The 21,542-nt window shown below is 39.4% G+C and overlaps 1 protein-coding gene across 1 annotated transcript in view; it reads right to left on the bottom strand.

Annotated features, from left to right (window-relative positions):
• Positions 1-1,652: 1,652 nt before the first annotated feature.
• LOC147678563 (extracellular calcium-sensing receptor-like) overlaps positions 1,653-21,542 on the bottom strand; it is a 62,800-nt gene continuing 42,910 nt past the window's right edge. Inside the window, exons 3-6 of the mRNA XM_086946601.1 lie at positions 15,633-16,454; positions 7,974-8,198; positions 2,675-2,798; positions 1,653-2,581 (exon numbers count right to left, since the gene is read on the bottom strand). Of these exons, the coding sequence (XP_086802727.1) occupies positions 1,653-2,581; positions 2,675-2,798; positions 7,974-8,198; positions 15,633-16,454 (2,100 nt within the window). The remainder of the gene's footprint in view (positions 2,582-2,674; positions 2,799-7,973; positions 8,199-15,632; positions 16,455-21,542) is intronic.

Genomic DNA, 21,542 nt, shown 5'->3' with positions numbered 1-21,542 from the left:
AAAGAAGGAGAAGGAGAGGTGTAGTAAGAAAGAAGCAAGTGGAGGAAGTGGGTGGAGCTGGGGGAAAGTAGGTGTGTCCACCGACAAAAATTTGAGCACCTGGACTTCATATTTTACAAATTAAGCACTGTTTATAAGCCCAGTAGCATCCTCCCCTTCCCCGGCGCCAACTGCTGGTGTAGGGGTTAACAACACCATTGGCCTTAGTGCTACAAGAAAGGGAACGCTCAAAGTAAGTCACTCCAAAATGTGTGTTGGCAGACCTGGGCGACGTACATAACAAATATGCAGATTTCACTGTTCATGTCATTTCATAACAAATTCCATTATGCTATATAACAACTTTTCAGAAAGACAATGGCTACATACAGGTCTCTTTATAATATAATTTTGGAACAGATAAAATAAATACAATAGTTAATTGGCTACATGTAGCACTAAGTAGTTCTGCATGCTGTACAAAGTTTTACCCTGTGGTGTGGCCTGCGCAACGCCTCCATGAATGTTATTCAGGTGATCTGTTAATCAAGAACATATGGTTGCCAAACAGTAACAAAGGGGAACATGCTAAAGGTAGTATGCTTAGCTTCATTCATAAAGTCCATCTTATTTTGGGCTTACTTTTTGACTTAATAGTTCTACTTTGGTGAGAAGAAGGCTTTTCAATGCTAAGTGATGCTTCTAAACATCTCAGACGAACACATTAGATGCCGTTCGATACTTCAGCTCTAAAACGATTATCTTTCGAATTAACTTGCTTGAGAGTAAAAACCAGACCTACGGATGTGGTCCGACCCTTGAATATTAAAGATTTCAACCGTGGTTAACAGTGCTTTCCACGCTTTCTGCTTTCTAAGATTTAGCTTGGCCTTCCATCAGTCATTACAGGGAGTACTGTCAGCATTGAATAAATATCGTCCTGATGATGGTCTATTTGACGACTGCAGCCTAGACCGAAACGTCGACACTCCGTCATCTCCTTCAATGTTGCTTTGACACAAACCTACAACCATTGTTTATTGATTAAGCTAGGTTGTTTGCTGTATTCATGAGGAGTTGATGGTTTTTGTTATGAACTATAGAGAAAACATTGCATATCTTTGTTCATGACCTTTTGCTCCAATTTATTTTGTATCCATCTCCCCAAAAATTATTTTGCAGTAAAAACTTTGCAATATAATTCTTTGCTCTATGCGTTCTCTTTTTTCTCCTTCCACCAATTGATTTACCCTTGTGCAATAAGATTGTTATCCTGTGGATACTACTGAGTGTGTTACATGTGTACAACTCAATAATCAAATCAAGAATTTCCAAACAAACCCCTTGTAGCACATTCTGACTTCAATCTTATTTAAAAAGCAGTCAAAGACATGGTGGTCAGCTGACCCCAGTAGGCCACCATCCTTGTGAGTGCCAGTCATCCGCAAATTGGTCGCAAATTGTAACCTGCTTCATGAAAATTAATAATGCGGTCCCTTGCAACCCATTTGGGAATCTCAAATAGTGTCTGGGACACTGCTGTACATCAGGTTTTGCGACTCCTATATCGTGAGTTGCTAAAAATCGCAATTTGTGAGTCACAAAACCTGTCGGTTATACATTTGGCCCTAAATCCTTTATGCAGGCTTGTAAGTCTCTAAAAGACATTCTTTTTACAAACCCTTCATCTTGCTGCTCTGTCTTGGTCCCCGCCCCATTAGATGACCTTTTGTGTTCATCTCAGCTCTAAACAAGATAACATAGCATTTGGGGAAATATATACAGGAAACTAAGGAAGAACTAGAAGATAAGATGGCAAAAATCTCCATGGCCACCATGTATTTGCCTTTGGTGCTCAGATAGGCAGGGATAAATGACAGCCAGACACTGAGGAAGGCCAGCATGCTGAAAGTGATGTATTGAGCCTCATTGAAGCTATTGGGCAGTTTTCTGGCCAGGAAGGCAACTATGAAACTAATGGTGGCCAGAAGCCCCAGATACCCCAGCATGCACCAGAAGGCAATGGAAGATCCCTCATTACACTGGATTAGGATAATTCCAGGCTTAATGTCGATATTATATTCTGAAAATGGGGGAGTCACCGCTAGCCAAAAGACGCAGAGCAGAATCTGTATAAGTGTACCAACACTGATGATCATATAAGACAACTGAGGCCCAACCCATCTCCTGAAGTCACTGTTGGGTTTGGTGGAATTGAAGGCGATAACCACCATGATGGTTCTGGCCAAGATGCAAGAGACACAGAGAGCAAATGTGATGCCAAAAGCTGCTTGACGAAGAAGACATTTTTCTGCCGTTGGAAAACCAATAAACACCAAAGAACAGAGAAAGCATAAGGAGAGTGAGAGAAGCAGGATGTAGCTGAGGTTAGAATTGCTGGCTTTGACGACAGGGGTGTTCCGGTAATAAATGAAGAGGCCAAAGATGACAATGGGGATCATTGATAAGGAAATGCTGGTTGTTGCTAAGACTGCACCGAAAGGTTCCTGATAGGCCAGAAACTCTGTGACCTTTGGGATACATCTGTTCTGTTTATCATTGGGCCAGAGATCCCAGGGACATCCAAAGCATTCATTAGAGTCTGAAAGGTAAAAATAGTTGAAACTACTTAAGAGCCATTGTTAAACCACAAGAAGATCATAAGTTAAATGTCCTTATCTGCTGTTTCTCTTACCTGTTGGGTTAGAAATTTCCCCAGGAAGGCATTGAACACACTGGAAGCAACAAATAGGCTTGCCTGGTATGATAACTTTCCTTAACCCACTGAGGCAACCAGGACTGCAGACAGAGACAGGTATCTTAAGAAACAAAACAAGGTCACATGTGATGAGAGATAAATTATGAATGTTAAATATCCCATCAAACCTTTTTGATATCGCAACTGAAACTGATATCTGATTCAATAAGCCATATTGGAAATTATAGACTATACATGATAGGTGTTTCACTTGGACAGAATTTGAGGATATTGTAGCGATTTGCACTTACAATGCACTTACAATGATAAGAGAAACGTGGAAATAATCCTAATTGACAGGAGTTTGTGGCAGGGCACAGGTATGGAGACTTTTCAAAGGAGCAAAGGGCTCTTCTCAAATGATACAAAACCACAAATTCCAAAAAGGCTAGTAGGTTCTCACTAAGGCTTGTGCATCTCTTTATTGTCGAAGTGCATGGATTGTTATTACAGAAAATGAGGCTTGATACCACAGCAGGATGCAATAATTCTGAATTTCAGACTCATGTCCAAGTTTAGATGGGGACAATGTACACCACATTTGACTAATACCCTACTTTAACATGCACAATAGCGTTCTGAAAGCAAGTTCAAGCAGTGAAAGTCCTTGGTTTGTGCTACAGAAGGTGCAAACAACATCTTTTGTTGTGTCACTCATAATCTATTTTAGTTACATTTTATGCTGTCACCACCAACTGTACAGGCAATCGATCTTCGGGAACATTATGCCAATATTATATTTTTTAGGAAGACTGCGCCATCATCATCATCATCAAAACCACTTTAATCGATTAATAAAAATCATAAAAGTCACTATACAGGAATGGAAGAATTACATTAACACGGATAAAAATGTTTAAAAAGAAATATACATACATGTGCAATTTTAGTTTTCTTTAAAAAAAATATATATATTTCATTTGATGTAATAAATGTATAAAACAATGTCAGTTAATCTCTCATGTTCAGTTTTTTACAACGAATAGAAGCTACTATAAAATTAGCCACTCCAAACATGACTACTGGGGATTCCAATAGCTGCAAATAAAGTAGCGCTGGTTTAACTTGCAGGAATCCCTTTTCCTTTAACAATGGAACAATAAACTTTCTTCTGGGTAATCTATACAAAGGGCAAAAGAACATAAAGTGACTAGTGTCCTGCAGTGAAAAGCCGCCCCACCTGCAAGGGGGGGCATCCATTGGGTTACACCATGTTTTACAATCAGTAAATAATCTATGTAACTGATTAAATCTAAGCTTTGTCAAAACCCAACGATGGAACGGAATCGTTACTGTAGTAAGATAAGGTTGGATAGACAAAGTCGTGATCAGTAAATAGTGCCCCCTAACCGTAGGTTTTCTTACTTGTTCCATCTCTCGCTCCTGCTCTCTAACTTTAATAAAAGTAACTTTGATCCATTTTAGGTCTGCTTTTACCAGGGTCTCTGGATTTGTAAAGATTTCTGGTCGACCCATGTCCTTGGTGGTTGTTTTAATGTAAGATAGCCACTGGATGTCCCTGGCTTTCTCTAGGCTCATGCAATCCCGTAGTATAAGGTGGTTCACTGTGAGTTTGGGATTCAACCAGAGTTTTACCCATATTAGGATGGGTGCCAGATTAATCATATCAACAATGTAACCCATACCTAACTCCTGGTGGATTAAGAAGGTGGCTGAAGATTGGGGTAAGCGAAGTAGGGCACGCATGAATTTGTTTTCTTCATTTTGGATTAACTCAGAGTTTTTATAACCCCAAATTGCTGCCCCGTATCTGGCAATGGCGATTGTTTTTGCTCTATAGATAATCGTTTTGCAAAGCCCAAGATTGCAGCGGAAGATCTTCTAACAGAATTAACTTTAGACTTGATTTGGGGGACCCAAGCACCTCTTTCATCAAATACTACACCCAAATATGTAAAAACCTTAACTCTGGTAATCACATTACCATTACAGTGGAAGCTGGTTGTACTATACTTTCTAGCTCCCACTGTCATCACATGTGATCACATGTGATTTTCCCACGTTGACCACTAGGTCCAAGGACTTCATAAACTCACCAAAGGAGTTTAATAGCCTTTGGAGGCCCAGAGGTGTCTGGGCTAGAAGGACTGTATTGTCCGCGTACAGGAGTACAGGTGTCGGCGTACCTCCCATACGCGGAATATCAAGTGTGGCCTTCCCCAGCAATTCTTCCTGAGAATTAATATACAGTGTGAATAAAATTGGGGCAAGTATACACCCTTGGCATACCCCCCTCACTGACCTAAATTTTGCAGAGCAGTTACCCTCCTCGGTCATTCTGATTGAGGCATATAGATCTTTATGTAATTCTGTCAAGAAATAAACAAGTTCCTTGTCGAGGCCCAAATCCAGTAGCATTGTCCACAGTTTTGACCTATTAACTAGGTCGAAGGCTGTGGACAGATCCATAAACCCCAAATGAATCGAGCCTCTAGAGGCAACTGTGTACTTATTTATAATTAGGTGCAAGTTAAGGCACTGATCTTCGGTCCCTCTATCCGCCCTAAACCCATATTGGGCATTTGAAAGGAGGTCTTTCTCTGCAATCCAGCCATCTAATTTTGCCAGGATGACTTTCCCCAAAATGTTAAAAGACGAATCTAAAAGATATATGGGCCTGTAGCATCTAGGGTCCCCTCTTTGCCCCTTTTTAAATATAGGGATAATTGTTGAAGATGCCCATGTTGCAGGAAACCCAGAGCTTATTGAGGAATTAAAAACATTTGTTAGGAGTTGGGCCCAATATCTAGGTTTTTATTTGTACATGTCCGCGGGGACACCATCAGGCCCAGGGGCCTTACCTCCAGCTGTGGTCATGATGGCCTTCTCGACCTCCTCCACCGAGAAACAAATTTGTGGCCCCGTTTGAGTAATTGGGTCAGCCTCAAAAGGTTCTGGGACCAGGTCACTACCATATACAGTTTTAAAATGGCCTAACCAATCCTCTTCTGTAATGTTAGCTTCTAGTATACAATTTTCTACGCTAGAGAACAGAGGGGTATTAACAATGACCCAGAACCTATAGCTATCCCTCATTGTCGCCTTGTCCATAAGGGCTTCCCATGCCTCCCTTTTTAGTTCACTTTTACGTGCTTGTACTATATCTTTATATTCTTTCCTTAACTGTACTACCTGCTGTTTATTCCTAGGTGTTTTTTAAGGGCCCCCAAAAGCTTTCTATGTGCTCTTGAGCAGTTACTATCAAACAACCCCTTGACAAGGATCTTTTTTTGTCGAGATTTTACCGTAAGTTCCTTGTCCACTAGGCGACAAATAGACTCAAATGAGGAGATTACTTCCCCCCCTGACTGGATGGGTCCTGGCAGATATTTAATTCTTTTACAGCTTTTTGGGTGATGGTGTTCGCAATATTTTCAGGAATGACTTTACTCTACTTCAGCCTCCTACCTTGATCTGTGGTTTTGAGGGCGGTTACTGCTCCTATATTAGTAGGTTTGTTAAGGAAGTTATTGCTATTGACTCCACCACAAATGCTATGTAAAACTAAAATATCTTGAAAGGACCCAATTTTGACTTTTTATCACATGAGGCACAATGAAATCTGCCTATCGGTGCATGGGAAAATATGTGGATCCTCTCCTTCCATCTGTTCATGAACTGGTGGCCACAGATGGGCACCCAACAATATTCTACTGGGTACAGGAATTTGACCCTCTTACAAATGAGGCTTCACCATAGAAGTGGTCAGCTTTGAAAATAAAATTAGACATTTATAAGCCCACCAGATCAAGACCTAGGGCTCCAGATAGTGCCATTACCGACCTGCCCAGCTCTTATTTTGCAGTTCTCATTTGCACTGAATGAATGAATACATTTATTTGTGGTTACTCAAAACCATTAAAATAAGACAAGAAAATGGGAAAAGAAAAAAAAAGAAACATTCCATTATTATAAAAGATTAAATAGTTAAAACCATAAACTTTGTTAACAAAAGAAACATTAAAATCTAAAATTCATTAGTCCGTTTATACTCAGCCGGCAGTCTTGCCTAGTCACAATGGGATGGGCTGTACAGTCTCAACAGTCTAACACATCAGTGCAAGTACTTGCTGACTGGTGCTACACATGAGATCAGGTTTGCCTTTGACAAGAGGTATGGTTTAGTGGGGTGCACAGTGTAAATTAATGTTGGTCTGAGGAAACATACATCGGACCCTTTGTACATTTACAATTATTGTGTGCATCATGCAGAGGATGCAAAGTAGCAGGAACTGCTTTGATGCCGTAGAGGCTAGCAGGAAGAACTATTTTGGGGTGGTCAGTTGAAGAGATTGTTTAACATGCTTTAAAATCCTACAGTGGCACTGGGGAGGGCAGCAGCTGAAAGGCTCTGTCTTTACTGGTAGGCAGTGGTTAGATGGGGACCTGCCATCAGTCTTTTTGTCGGTTGTGGACAGGGGAGCAGTGGCCAGCGGTCACGGGCTCGCAGTGACATCCGAGGGGTGGTTTTAAAGGCAGGCGGAAAAGCATAACTACGGGTTACGTAGGGGTGAGAGTAGAGTTGATGTATGCGTTAGTAGCAGAATGCAGTGGTCTGTGTTTGGAGGCGGTTAACTGAGCGGGCTTCGCTTGAGAGTGAGTCATCAAGTAGGAGGATATGTTTGGTGGGCCAGCTGGAAGCAGTATTAAGTAACTTTGCTGGAGGACGCAGCAGCAGTATTTACTGATATATGTAAATCGCCCAATGAAAGGGCAGATGTGACCAATGGAGGAACCAGAATACTTTTTCTATGGCTGGGTGAGCCCCTGCAGTATGGCCGGTCGCTGGCCTGAGAGCTCTTGACTGACGCAGAGAATGGGGGGCTCCTCCATGTACTTTGCAGGGGGGCCCCCTCAAGTTTCGTTACGCCACTGTATCTCAGTATAGGAACTTCTATATTTGCTTGCAAGCAAAGAGTGCAATTACCGGAGTAGCTCTTTGTGTATCCCGGTGATGGGATGGATGGATGTTTGCAATGCACATTATGCATTTCCCCCACTTCTATACCAAACGTGTTTAATTGCTAAATGGGTCTATTCTTGTGTTCACTATGTATATCCGGATAGTGTAGCCATGTTACTGAATTGGACAGTTTCAGTACAACCCTTTGCATGTGCATATATCCAGTGATCTGAATGTCCTTATACTTGTGCTCTTAAAAAAGGTATTAGAACAGATGTGATAGAGTTCTACCTGAAAGTTTCAGGCCCTTACCTGTGTCTTCCCAGCAGCCCACTGGACAGAGCTAGAATTGATCACAAAGGTTTTCCCTGAAGAGGCGCTGGAGTCATAGCTGCCCACCTTCACATGCTTGGTGATGGCCTCAGCATCCCGCTGCCAGTTTACAATGTCATACAATACTGGAGGGTTGCCATGTTCATCAAAGAACGTCTCAATGGTTTCTCTTCGCAGGCGCACCTTCTTGATGTAGTGAAGAAGCTAGAGTAAAAAAGAGGCTAAAGCAGATTTTGCAACATTCTGCATTCACTTCCATTTATTAAAATTGTAAACTTCTTGTGTTCTATTCATTCCCATGTGATGGGTTCTCCATAGGGAATTTGCAGGAAGTGTGCATTAGCATATCCTATTAAACAGGGCTCTGGTCAGGAGGCCACTGCAGCTTTCAACACTCATTTCCCCAGCCATACTGCCAATGATAGTAACAACATAACTACTAACCATCATACTCCTATAAGTGTGACAGTTTGAACTATTCCAGGTACCCAAAGCTCTAAGAATGGATTAATTGGCATGTAATAGTCCTTTTTAAAGTACATTGAATTAATATTTAACTATTGTTGTGGTCATCTCTAAATTAGGCAGACAGTGCCACCTTGAGGCAGACTATCACAAGCACCGGTATTGACAATTTATGTCGGTGCCGAACACCGGAAATCACCGGCTCTAAAAATGCACTGCAATTAAAGCACCCTCCTCTAGCGTTGGGGGACATTCCAGATACATTATAGTAGATCTGTAGACTCTGTTCCTGTTAAAACATCCTGATAGACGATGAACTGTTTTTCTAGATAGAGGTTTCTATTACCCAGTCCACCTACAAATTTCTTACTTGCCAAATTACCCTCTACCTGAAATGTACAATGTAGATCCAGGAGGTCCTGAGCTAGGTCATACTTTCACCATGTCCACAGGGGATACATATATATATATATATATATATATATATATATATATATATATATATATATATATATATATATATATATATATATATATATATATCCTCCAAAACGTCCTGAATCACAGCACTACCACCACAATACACTCAGGTACAGACCACTCATGCGCGATAAACTCCAATATTAAAGCTTTATTTCTCCATTTTTCTCCAGCATGACGCGTTTCGGCTGCGTCACTGCAGCCTTGTTCACATAATTATCCGAAAAAAATATAGTGTTTAAATAGTGATTTCCTGGTTGAGCATGTCACATGACACATGAAAATGGAAGAAATACTATGTACAAATACGTCAGTAATAGCTCAGGATCTGTTAGTGTAAACCCATGGGTTATAAATATTTAAAAATGATAATAATTCATTTTCTAAATACACCATCAATTCAAACAACAAAATATATGTAGCAGCATCACAATTAATAAAATACATATATACATAGCAGCCAAAAATTGAGTAGCAGCAGTATATAACAGCGGCATAAATCCATATAAAAAATTATTGTTACTCCACAGTATTCAAGATTGTAATGCAGTTTTGGCCAAGTGGCCCAACTCTCTATCTTCTTGCCGTATCTAACGATCCTCTCTCATTATACTATGTGCAAAGTCCCATGCTCAAAAAGATAAAGTGCTAGTGCAAAAGATGTTTGTTAAAGTGCAAAACAGTGCTAAGTGCAAATACCTCAGACTAAATGATATTTAAAATAGCATATCACAATTCCAGGTTAAAATTAATCATAAAAAGTTGATAACTGTGGAAAGTGCATTAACGGACAAATTGCTAAAATTCATTGCATTATAGCAAACCCTCCAAACATATTTCATGAATACGTACACACATTTGTCAAATAATTGTATAAATACACTAAAGTGCAAGTGTAATAAAAAATCTATATATACTATAGTCGTCCCTTGACTTTTTGAATTTAAATTTCGATTAGTGCCATAATGGATTTCGTTAGTTACCTTCATAACCATTGTCCCAAACTGCTTCTCCATTCTCTATTCCAATACCTCAATCTGAATGATCTAATAAACCATCAGGGTAACTAACAGCTTTCTATCACTACTAGTTCAGATGTGATCTAACTCAAGTGAGGCAGTGAGGGAACATCTCATTAACTCAAGGAGAGAAGCCATTATGTGACCATTTACAAAAAAGGGGACCGAAGTCAACTGCATGTTGCCACTTGATCTCACAAATTGATTCTCCAACAAACGTTTTGAAACAGGTTATATTGGGCAAACTGGAGGACTGGGCTGAGCCAAACATCTTTTTCTCACCACTACAATATGGTTTTCAACCCAGTTTAGGAACTGTGGCGCAAACCTTAAATCTCAAACTTATTATGGGCAAATATGTCAAATCCAGGGGAGCTCTCCTGTGCTTTTGACCTAGTAAACCGGGGTATATTGTGGGAGCTGATGGCCCGAGCAGATGTTGACTTTCCTCTCCTAGACCATGTTAAGTATTTACATTGGGACTAAACAAAAAAAGTCCACTATACACAGAATGGGGATTGTAGTGGTCTGATAAAAGTTGCAAGATCGGTCAGACAGGGCCTTATATTAGCCCCTTTCCTCTTTTAATTTTATATCAATTCTTTGGAAATTGTTTTAAGATCATACAGCAAGGACGTCTCTAGAATAGGTACCCAGGCAGTCCTGGCACTGCTCCGTGTGGATGATGTGGTTCTTTTAGTATAAACTGCCAATGGTCTTCAAAATCTTTTAAATGTTATTTATGATTTTATGACCAAACTCAATCTTAACCCCTTCCACGCTCATGACGAGCTGGGCTCGTCAAGGCGTAGCCTCCTCGCACGCTGATGACGAGCCCAGCTCGTCATGTAAAGTGCCATTCACAAAATGTCAGCGTGCGAGCAGAATAACGCTAGCGCGCATGAGGTTAGGGTGAACCATAAAAAATTATTCATTATGACATGTGGTCCAAAAATATTTACTTTAAAAATGTTAACATGAAAAGGTACCTACTTTTAATTACCTAGGGATACTGTTGGATGTTAACGGGACAATGGACAGGTTAATAAATCCAAGAGCACAAAAGATGATGGCGTCCTGTGACACTATCTTTAGATAAGCTAAATAATTTGGCCATAAGCCAACCAAGGAGATGACCCAGCTCAATAAATGCAGGTGCCTTTCAGTTGGCATATGCAGAGCTAGAGTCTAGGGCTATCCTTCCCTCGCGAAAATATAGGTAGCCAAAAACAGATTTTTGTGTAAGCTTTCCGAAAGCTACGTTAAGTCTTATCTTCCATCTGGAATGGGTATGAGTTTTGGGGAGGACCATGTTAATAAAGGCCCTTTATTATTGTAGTTAAAGCTGTAGTATGCTCCTAGGACAGAGTTTTCAAAGCAGTTGCTGGCAGACTGCCTTAGTTTAGATACCATGTCTGCTATCCCCTGGTTGACCTATGTTAAAAATGCCTTTTATACTCTGGGACATAGTCATCTTTCCAACTCGTCTGAAAGTATTACCGGTAAATATAAAGAAACAGTCCAAGAATTTGGAGGCAACATACGTTTTAATCGGACTGAAGATACAAGGGAACCCATTACCGTCTTTAGGCCTCATTTGTGGAGACAACATCCACCAACAGGGACATTTAGCAAGTATACTTATTGCTGGATACATTACAGTGACACACAAATATGGCTACCTTATATTTGCCCTGAAGAAGCCCTCGTAAAGGGTGGAACACGTTGGCTGTTTTCCACATGTGGACGAAGGACTTTTACAAAATAAAGACTTGCAACAAAACTCACACCGGCTGCTGAATGAACTTTGGTTTGTGTGCACTTTAATTTGCTGATTTGTGTATTGCCTCTCATCAGCCTTTCCTCTTGTATTTATTGGTGGTCATGTGGCAGCTGGCCATCTGAGGTGGACAATACGAGTTGAAAAACTGTTTGTGACTAGCCTAGGTAGTGCAGTTGCCGTTTACCCTGCTTCCTTTTGCCTTTCTTGACAAAAAAGTTAGGGGATTGTCTAGCCTATGGGATCTTTTGTTAGAATGTGCCTCTTGTTGGTTGTGAGGCCCATTATTGGGTGTCACCATGGGTATTTTCAAACTGCAATACTGTAGACATAGGGTCTCCAACAGGTCGAATGCAAGCTACCAGCAGTCTGTAGGCTACCACTGAGTAGTTCACAGATGATAAATGCCCGTCAACAGTCTTGATAATGTACAACTGGCCACTTGATAAATGTAGCTGTTTAACATAAGGAAAAGGTTTTTGTGAGGTCTCGAAGGCTGACAGTGGAGAATGATTCAGCCTGACCTCTTCTGAAAATGTCTTCATTTGCTTCGTTTTCTACTTTCTTTCTTGTCTCTTCTTCCTTCTGTTTCCTTTTTTCTCGCTTTCATGTCTTTCACTCCTTTTTATCTCCTCCCTTTGTTTTTCTTCCTATCTTTTTACATTACATATTTCTTTTCATACTACTTTTTTATTTCCTCTTTCAGTTTCTTTCTCTTTCTTTTTTATTCTGGTCTATTCTTCTCAACTTTGTTTCTAATTTCAACCCCAACTTTTCTCCATTAGCCCCTTTTTCCCTTCCTTTCTTTTTTTAATTTTCTCTTCCATTATCTTCATTCCTTCTTTTTTCTCTGCTTCTTTCTTTTTATGTCTAATTCTTTTGTCACCTTTGGTTCTCTCCTTCTTTCTCTTAATAATTCTTTTCTTTGCTCTGTCATTCTTTCCTATTTCCCTCCCCATCTCTCTTTTTTCTTTTTCCACTTATTGTTTCTTCTTGTCCTTTATTGATTTCTCTCCTTATTTACTTCCTGCTTTTTTCTTTACTATTCACTTCTTTAATCCAGCCTAGCCTTATCTTATTTCTTTGTCTTCACCTAAACGTTCCTTCTGTTATACTTTTATCTTTCTCTTTTGAATATACATATTGTACTTTTTCCTTTCTTTTTCTCCTTTCTTCCTCTACTGTTGTTCTTTTCCCCATGCATTTCCTTCCTTCCTTTCTGAATGTTGTATCTTCCCTTCCTATTTTTTTCTCGAATTTTTCCCTTCCCTACTTTCTATCCTTTTCTCATTCTCTTCTCTTTTTTCTTCTCTTCTCCAATTGTCTTCCCCACTTCCTTCTTTCTTTTTCAACTGATTCCCTTGTCATTCTTTCTCCCCCCCTTTCCTTTTATTCATTCTTTTCAGAGTTTCTTTTTCCTCCCTTTCATTTTCTTCTTAATGTCCCTTTCTTCCTTTATCTCCTTTCTTTCTTTTGCTCTTTTCTCTGTTTATTACTTTTTCTCATTCTTTCGCTCCTAACGTTTGTTCACCTTGTTTCCTTGTCTTTCTCTGCATTCCTTCTTTTTGCATTTCATTCTCTCTTGCCTTTTTTCACTCATGCTGTCATTCTTTAGTTGATGGTCTCTTTGTCTTCTCTCTTCTTCTCACATTTTGCCACTCTTTCTATTTTTCTTTCTTTCTCCTTTTCACCGTCTCTAGAGCAAATGGAAAAAACGGATCCATTGGGACTCCGATTGTAAACCTTTTGCTTTAAAGCTCATGTGCCATTGATGTTTTATTCTGTTTAAGTTATTTGGCCTTTGTGTGCATTTATTGTATCCTTGTTAGGCAGTATCTCATGATAATTTTCAATTAACAGATTTTGGGCCAGATGTAGGTAGCCCTTTACCGATCGGAATCGGCCGAAAATACCGATTTTCGGCCGTTTCCGTTCGGTGAAGGGCTATGGAGATGTAGGGGCACATTTTCGGTAATTTTACCGATTCGTTATTATTACCGAATCGGTAAATTTACCGATTCGGTAATATTTACCGATTTGGTAATATTTACCGATTCGGTAAAATTACCGAAAATGCAATTTGGGTAGCCAATTTTCCATTGGCACATGGATTTCAGAATCGGTATTTTACCATGGAATACAAATCCATTGTAAATTACCGAATCCTGTGTACATGCACATCTGTGCATGTACACATGTGCCATGTGACAGACAGACGTGCCCTTAGGGCATGTCTGTGTGCCACATTGCACACATGCCCGTTTTGGGGGTGCTAGAGGGTGTCAAAGTGACACCCCCTGCCCCCTTGACAAATTCGGTATTTACCGATTCGGTAAATACCGAATCGGTATTTGAATTGAATTCTATGGGCTTCAAGGCCCATAGGATTCAATAGCAAATACCGATTCGGTATTTACCGAATCGGTAAATACCGAATTTCAAGGGATCGATAAAAAATCCAGATGATGGTACCTACATCCCATTTACCGATTTTGAAATACCGAATCGGTAAAATTCGGTATTTCAAAATTGGTAAATGGGATTTACCTACATCTGGCCCCTAGCTCCCAATATAGGAAAGTTTGGAGACCCCTACTGTAGACATTTGCTGATTTGCATGTAGAATTTGGTAATGTGTAATAATTACTTTTCATTTTTATAGGAAAACAAACTGACTGGACACCAATTTATAAAGTGTTGTTGATGCATTGCTGAGATCCGAGTCTCTAGCCAACATCAGTTCCTCTGGATAAGCCTTGGACAGTTCTGCCTTGCACTTTTGAGCGCTAAAAATTGGTACTCTTAGAACACCAAAGGCAAAATTCCCTGGTATTCAAAACCATTGCAGCACTCAAAAAGAGGCTTTTAGCGTTAGTTCTATTGGCTAGCTTTTAATCAAGGTTTTCCAGAATACTTAAAAGGAAAGATAATCATAATATGGGGACTCATTCCATAAAACTTGTTACTAACCACTTATGATCAACACTCATTCCAGTTGTTGATTAACATTAGGGTTTCTAAGGTGATGTGTTTCATTTTGCACCTCCCTCCTCCACAGAAATGATCGCTCAGTTGCCCATGGTAGGGTTTTGTGAAGCTTCAAAAAATGTACATAAAACCTTTGTGAGCTACTTGTCAAAACTTCACAAGATTTGGAATAGGTGCGATGGTTGTTATATTTAAAAAATACTTTGTAAGAACAATCTAGTAAAAGTGAATTTTGGAGAAAAAACACTACTCTTTGTGGAAAATGTTTTAAAGAGGTATGTTCTTAAACAGAAATATTTCTATTACTCTGTTTGAACTGATTTAGCCGTGCAGAATCCTACAAACTGTTTTCAGGGATTTACGTACCTTGGATCTATGCAGTCTCCATGTTGAAATATAATGAAATTAAAACTTCTACATTCAGGATTTCCACAGAGAGAGCTATAGAAGTCATTGAATTCACTGCATTTTATTCATATTTTGCTGCCACGTAGTTTACATTATGTGAGCTGATGTGACAGATAGCTAATTAAATGTGAAATACTTGTGCAGGTCTGTGGGATTTTAAGTATTAGTACCTGAAATATTTTGGGCTTTGCTCTCTTGGGAGTCCCATATTACCTCTATTACAGAAATTTGTCAGATAAATTAACTAGATTTGGTCGATATTGTTAATCTAATTTGACGTGGAAGAAACCCACACTAAAACCATACTCTAAGCTACTTCATGATGCTAATGGCATCACCTAGGACCTTCATCAGAAATTGCTTCAGAGGCAGTCCAGACAGTGGTTTGCCATGATATCTGCAATGGTGAACTTACATCTGTTGTTAAATTAGCTTGTCCTATACCTATGTTAACTTTCTCACTATGACTCTTAAATAATCAACAGCCAGGTAACTTACCTGCCATGGATGGAATGCTGAGATATTTGCACAAGCCTCTTGAGGGAAATACTCTCCATATTGCATGCATTGCCTTAGATCCTCCAGTGCCAGGGCAGTAGCATAAACAGCCTTATAGATATTGTAAGTGAATCTAAATTCCATGATGCTGTTTATATGAATACTTTCCAGTTTTTCAGCTCCAGTACATTTCTTGGTTTTGTTGTCCCTGGTCAAGAGGTTTTCCCAGTCCAACAACTGGCAATTAAAAACACCTTCCCAGAACTTTCTCACAAAAGTATCCCCTGGAGATGTTGAAGGGTGAATGCTGGTGAAATACTCTTGAAAACCCGCCATTTCTCCACTGTGAATTGCAAACCCAATGGTGCTTGCCAGGATTTCAGAGTATTTCTCAAAGGAAACAGGAAAAGTAGTTGACCAGCCTTCACTGCCAATCCATATTTTTCCAGTAATTTTTTGCCTCAACATCTCATCCAGGAGAGGAGGCAGGTAGGCGACAGACGAAAAAATTACAATGGCATTGGCTGTTGAGTTTTTGATAACTTGGACAATATGAAAAGCATTCTTGTCTACTCGGCTTATGAGAATGTTCTCGTTGAAGGCCACACAAGCTCCAGCCTTGATAAGCTCTTGCTGTACTATTTGACTGCCTACTTGTCCATATTCATCATCCGAGGCCAAAATTCCAACCCATGTCCATCCAAAGTGGATCACTAACTGGGCCAGCCCACGTGACTGAAAGTCATCACTAGGAATAGTGCGGAAAAAGGATGGGAACTGGTTTCGGTCTCCTAAAAGTGGGCTTGTTGATCCATAACTTATCTTTTGGAAAATAAAAACAGATACTCAATATTATGGCATTTTCAAATGGAAATATAAAAACAATAGTAAGTTGCGATTTGCATGATCCAAACTCCCCTTTCTAAATTTCTTTTACACCTTTGGTCCAAAATCATTTTATTATGTTTAATGTATTGTTAGATGTATCCTGCCTCTGATGCTGTAACGTAAGATACTCAGACACTACTTTAATCAAATAAACAAATTGTAAAAGCATGTTAATCCCCATTGGATAAATGATACACAAATTAAACAATCATACAATTAATATGACAATAAATCATTTTCTTTTAAATCACAGTTTGCATAAAACAGCTATTGAGTGACAAAGGCCCAAAAAGAAAATGTTAGAGTCATCCCAACTGTATGCCTTTCCAAACGTCCAAACAAAGAAACTGCTGCCTCCACAATCCCATTGTAAATAAAGGAAAGCTGTTATCTCAGGTCCTGATTTTCTGAGGGTTCAGTGCTGCCTCTGGTGAACGTAAATATGCATCATAAAAGAAGGTTGACTATTTTTTTGAGGAGGAAGGTAATGACAGTCTCCACTAGATTGAGGCATATAGTGGTAAGCCTCACAAGCCTTCAAAAACGCCTGGTGTGATTTCTAGCACAACTATTCCCAGAGAAAGTGACCTGCTGTTTACACAAGACAAGAGAACTTGTTTTTTACCTGGGATGGATGTGATATTTTGTAGAATAATACATCTTTGTGTCAGCCTAGTTGTATTTGTACTTACAAGATTGAGTAGATGTGTGTATACATGTATATGTTAGAATTGTACTTATTACCCTTTTATGCTTCTAGTTTTCCAAAAATGTATGAATTCTAGAATAAATGGAACAATGGCAGAGCATTTTATTAAATCTCACTAACCACTCCCTTGTGATGTGTGCTCACGTAGATGGCCAACATTTCAGGGGCACTGATCGATGACGGTATATGTACCAATAACACAAGTAGTGCAACAAAGTATCATTTGTTAGGACTTTTCACTCTGTGATTCTTTTTTGCTTGCTGGTGGTGCACATATTCATTTATCCAGGCTTGGGTATTATCATTATGTTTAGGTCTTGCAAGTGAAGGGTTTTTTCATCATCTCCAGCTTGTTTTCACATATTTTTCATGCAGGTGTCATTCTCATGAAAAAACAATTTAATTAGACAGTGTCAATGGGAAATGTTTTGGGAAGTGACACAGAGGAATATATGGTCCATCCTAATTGGTCATCTTCCGATATATAAAGGCTGCCTCCTGGCCTAGCCTCACCTTCAGGGTCCTCCTTCTGATACTGGAGCTCTTAATATCATGCAAATAGGATTGTAAAGAACATCCATAATCTGTACCCAATTGATGGAGCAGTTTGTTTTTTCCGCTCATATCTTCTAAATCACTATGGGCCTAATAACAATCTTGGCCAATTGGATACTCTGTCACAAATATGATGGATATCCTGTTGTCTGCATTGCAAGTTCCATAGGATATAATGGAATTGTAATATGGTGGACAGGATATCAGTCACGTTAGTGACAGAGTATCCGATTCGCCAAAATCATAATGAGGCCATATATCTAGATTTATCTTTAACCACGTTTTTTTACCATTTTCCATTGGATGACCAGCATGCACTGTGTATCAGAGGATGGCAATATAACCAAACTTTACATAATGGTGTGTACATTTATAATCCATGATACTGTTTTATATAACTATATGTTACTATATATATTAGTCAAGCCCAACTCCAGCCTCAATCAACTATTAACTGCACCTCTCTTAAGGCATAACCATCTTTTGCAACTATTCATTGCTGTAATCAGGAAATGATTCATGTTTTTCTCCCAGAGGACCTCACGACCATACAGAAGTTAATTTACTATTTTTGAGTTATAAGTCTGTTTGACAACTTTTATGGATTGATGCCCCAGTTTTCAGTCCATTCTTTGCAATGCATCTGCTATGGCCTTTGAACTTAGCTCTTGTTGATCAATATGTGCTTAAAAATTAAGATTGTATTTCAAAAGGAGGTCTACCAGTCCCAGTAACTTTGGGAGTCCCACAAGGGCTCTCACTATTCCCAACACTGTTCAATCTTTTCATGGAACCACTCACCAAAATTCTACACTCGTCTAACGTGCAATATCACATGTACGCTGATGACACTCAATTATACCTTAAGATCTACACCTCAGAAGACATCAAATCACTTAACACAGCGCTTGGGACAACCCAGACATGGCTGGCAGAAAACCATCTCAAACTGAATGCCCTAAAAAAAGAATTCCTCCTAATCGCTTTACCTGCCCAAGTTCCCATAATGCAAGACTGGAGCAAACATATTACGGCACTGAACGCCCAACCAATCATCGTGGACTCAGCGAAATCACTGGGAATAACTCTGGACAGAAACCTCAATATACAAAAACACATTAGCAATGCAACAAAAGGAGCAAACTTCCGATAAATACACTGAGGAAGCTGAAACCTTTCCTGCCGGTCAACAACTTCAAGCAGGCTGTACAAGCTCTAGTTATCCCTACAGTGGAGTATGGAAGTGTCTCTCTCTGTGGCCTTCCCAACGCTACAACAGCCCCTCTAAGAGCTTCAATCAATGCGGTCGCAAGACTCATCACTATTTCTAAAAGAAGCTCCCGCATTTCCCTGGACCTAAAATCCTTGAATTGGCTAACTTTTGAAGCCAGACTTCATTTGAAAATAGTGGGCATGCCTCAAAAAGTCTGCATCACAAGGCACCCAGCTATCTGGCTCAGAAACTGACACTCTCTGGTGGGATCAGATCCTCAAGAAACGCAGAAAACCTGTTAATGAAACCGCAAAGATTAAACAAGAAGAAAACATATAACCGAACCTTTTCAGGGATGGCGCCCAGAATCTGGAATGCACTACCCCCAGAAACCAGACTTAATTCCTCTACTGCATCTTTAAAAAAAAAAGTAACATCGATTCTCATGGCTAAATTCACCTGAGCATGGACTAAAGAAATTTTGAGACCAATTGTACCCTCGCTACTTATCCTTATTGTAACAAAGGACCTTTCAGGTATCCTAGACATTTTATCTACCCCTAGCCTTACTCACCCGGATAGTTTTTGTGATGTACCTTACTACTTTGCGCTTATAAGATGTTATGTATACGAGCTTTGACTTGTATTTAACTGATGTGTAAAGAACTTTACTTTGCTACCCAGACACTTACCTTGTACAGCCCTGGGCACCATTTAGCCACCATTTCTGATTTATTTTCTGTATTATTCTGTTAGCGAATGCCATCACTTTTGTTTTGGAAGGATTTATTATCAAATCATTCACTCTACATTATTTAATGCATCTAGTTGCCTCTGAAAGCCTGCCAGAGTGAGATCTAATAAACCGTATCCTCAGCATAGCACAATGTAGAAATTGCTTCTACACCCAGTTTCAGCAGGAAAGAAAGGAACCTAGCTTAAAGCTGTTGGTTCATCGGCAATATAAACAGAAAAAAAGAAAAAGGGTCAATATACATCCTTGCCTTAAGCAGTTAGGGGTATGTATCTTCCTACATAATGCTCTAGTTCTTCCCATTTCTAATCTTTTCCATGACCCCTCATGAAGTTTTCTCAGTCATGACAGATTATTCCAATTAGACATTTTTCCTGGAGAAAAGACTGAATAATGGTGTCAAATGCCATAGACAGGTCTAAGTATGAAGTAAAATGGAACTGTTTTCTTTTATAAGTATAATTCTCAGCCAACAAAGTCAGTATTAAACAGCTATCCACTGTTGAGTGTCGGCTATGGGAGCCTATTTGCAACTTGAAGAGCACTGCCTCTTTTAACATCCAATCCTCCAATACTTATAGAAGATGTTAAGCATAGATTGTACTCTAAATATCTCACAGCATAATTATACACTAACGCTTGGAGGACTCGGGAGGCCCCTTTGTGTACAGCGAACCCTTATACATCCCTTTCACGCTTTTAGTATATCTTGAAGACTTATTTATAGCTGAAAACACAGGGGTCAAAACGTAGGTGCACAAACTAGGGCTGAGCTTTATTATATCAGCAGATAAACCATCTATTCTTTGAGACTGTGGGCCTTTTTTACTTTTTAATTTTTTCCTCAGTTCCTCTTACTGTGAGAGTTAGGGAATGTTGCTCCATCACCATAATATTGATCTTTTTATTTGTAAAACTCTTTATAGCTTCTGTATTACCACCTTTCAGCTTGTAAAGCTCTGTTGTATACTTAACCCAATCTTCTTCAGCCACCGGGGGTTGCTACTGGTGTATTCATCAATTCTAGGATATTACCAACAGCATCCCAAAACACCTTCGTTCTTCCTGTACAGAGGCATTATAACCTTCATCCAAGCTGTAACTTTTTCCTTCCAAATATGTTTTCTTATTTCTTTTCTAAACTTCTTTCTATGTTGCCTAATTAGAGCCTCCTTATTAGCACCCCACACTTTACAGGCCTTACTTATTTTCTTGTAGAGTTTAATCTTTTCCCACTCCTTGGGAGATATTTGTTTTCCCAGATCGCCCCTTCCATATTTTTGAGCTAAAGATGTGGCCTCTCTAACAGAGGATATCAAATGATCATATTATTTAAAAATAGCTTTAGACATTTGATTACGATGGTCTCTGAAATGTTTGTTGCTCCTATTAACAGTCAGACATTTCAAGTTAGCAGTTCAGACTATCGTGTGCTCATTCTTCCATATTTGAGAGCTAATCTGCCAACAAATCCTTAAATATACCAAAATATGCAGTGTGAGTACACAAGACTTATGATAATTACTATTAAATCCTCAATTTCAAAATCTTTGACCAAACTGAAATTATCAGAGGAAGTTATATCATTATCAATAAAAGTGGCTGATTTCCCATTATCAAAGGTGTTTTTCCTTCATTGATCTCTTTTGCAACTTACCCAGTATGTTAACTAATGTCCTGCCTTTCATTTCCCCAGGGTTTTCAAAAAGAACCTGATCTGGAATCCCCAAGATATTATCCTTTTCTACCTGCAAGTTATCCACAGTGGCTTTAATGGGGATCTTTGCATTA

The sequence above is a fragment of the Lissotriton vulgaris genome, chromosome 12, assembly GCF_964263255.1.
Source record: "Lissotriton vulgaris chromosome 12, aLisVul1.2, whole genome shotgun sequence".
In the NCBI taxonomy this organism is placed as follows: domain Eukaryota; kingdom Metazoa; phylum Chordata; class Amphibia; order Caudata; family Salamandridae; genus Lissotriton; species Lissotriton vulgaris.
The sequence above is the reverse complement of the archived record's forward strand: the minus strand, read 5'-3'. Positions and strand labels throughout refer to the sequence as shown.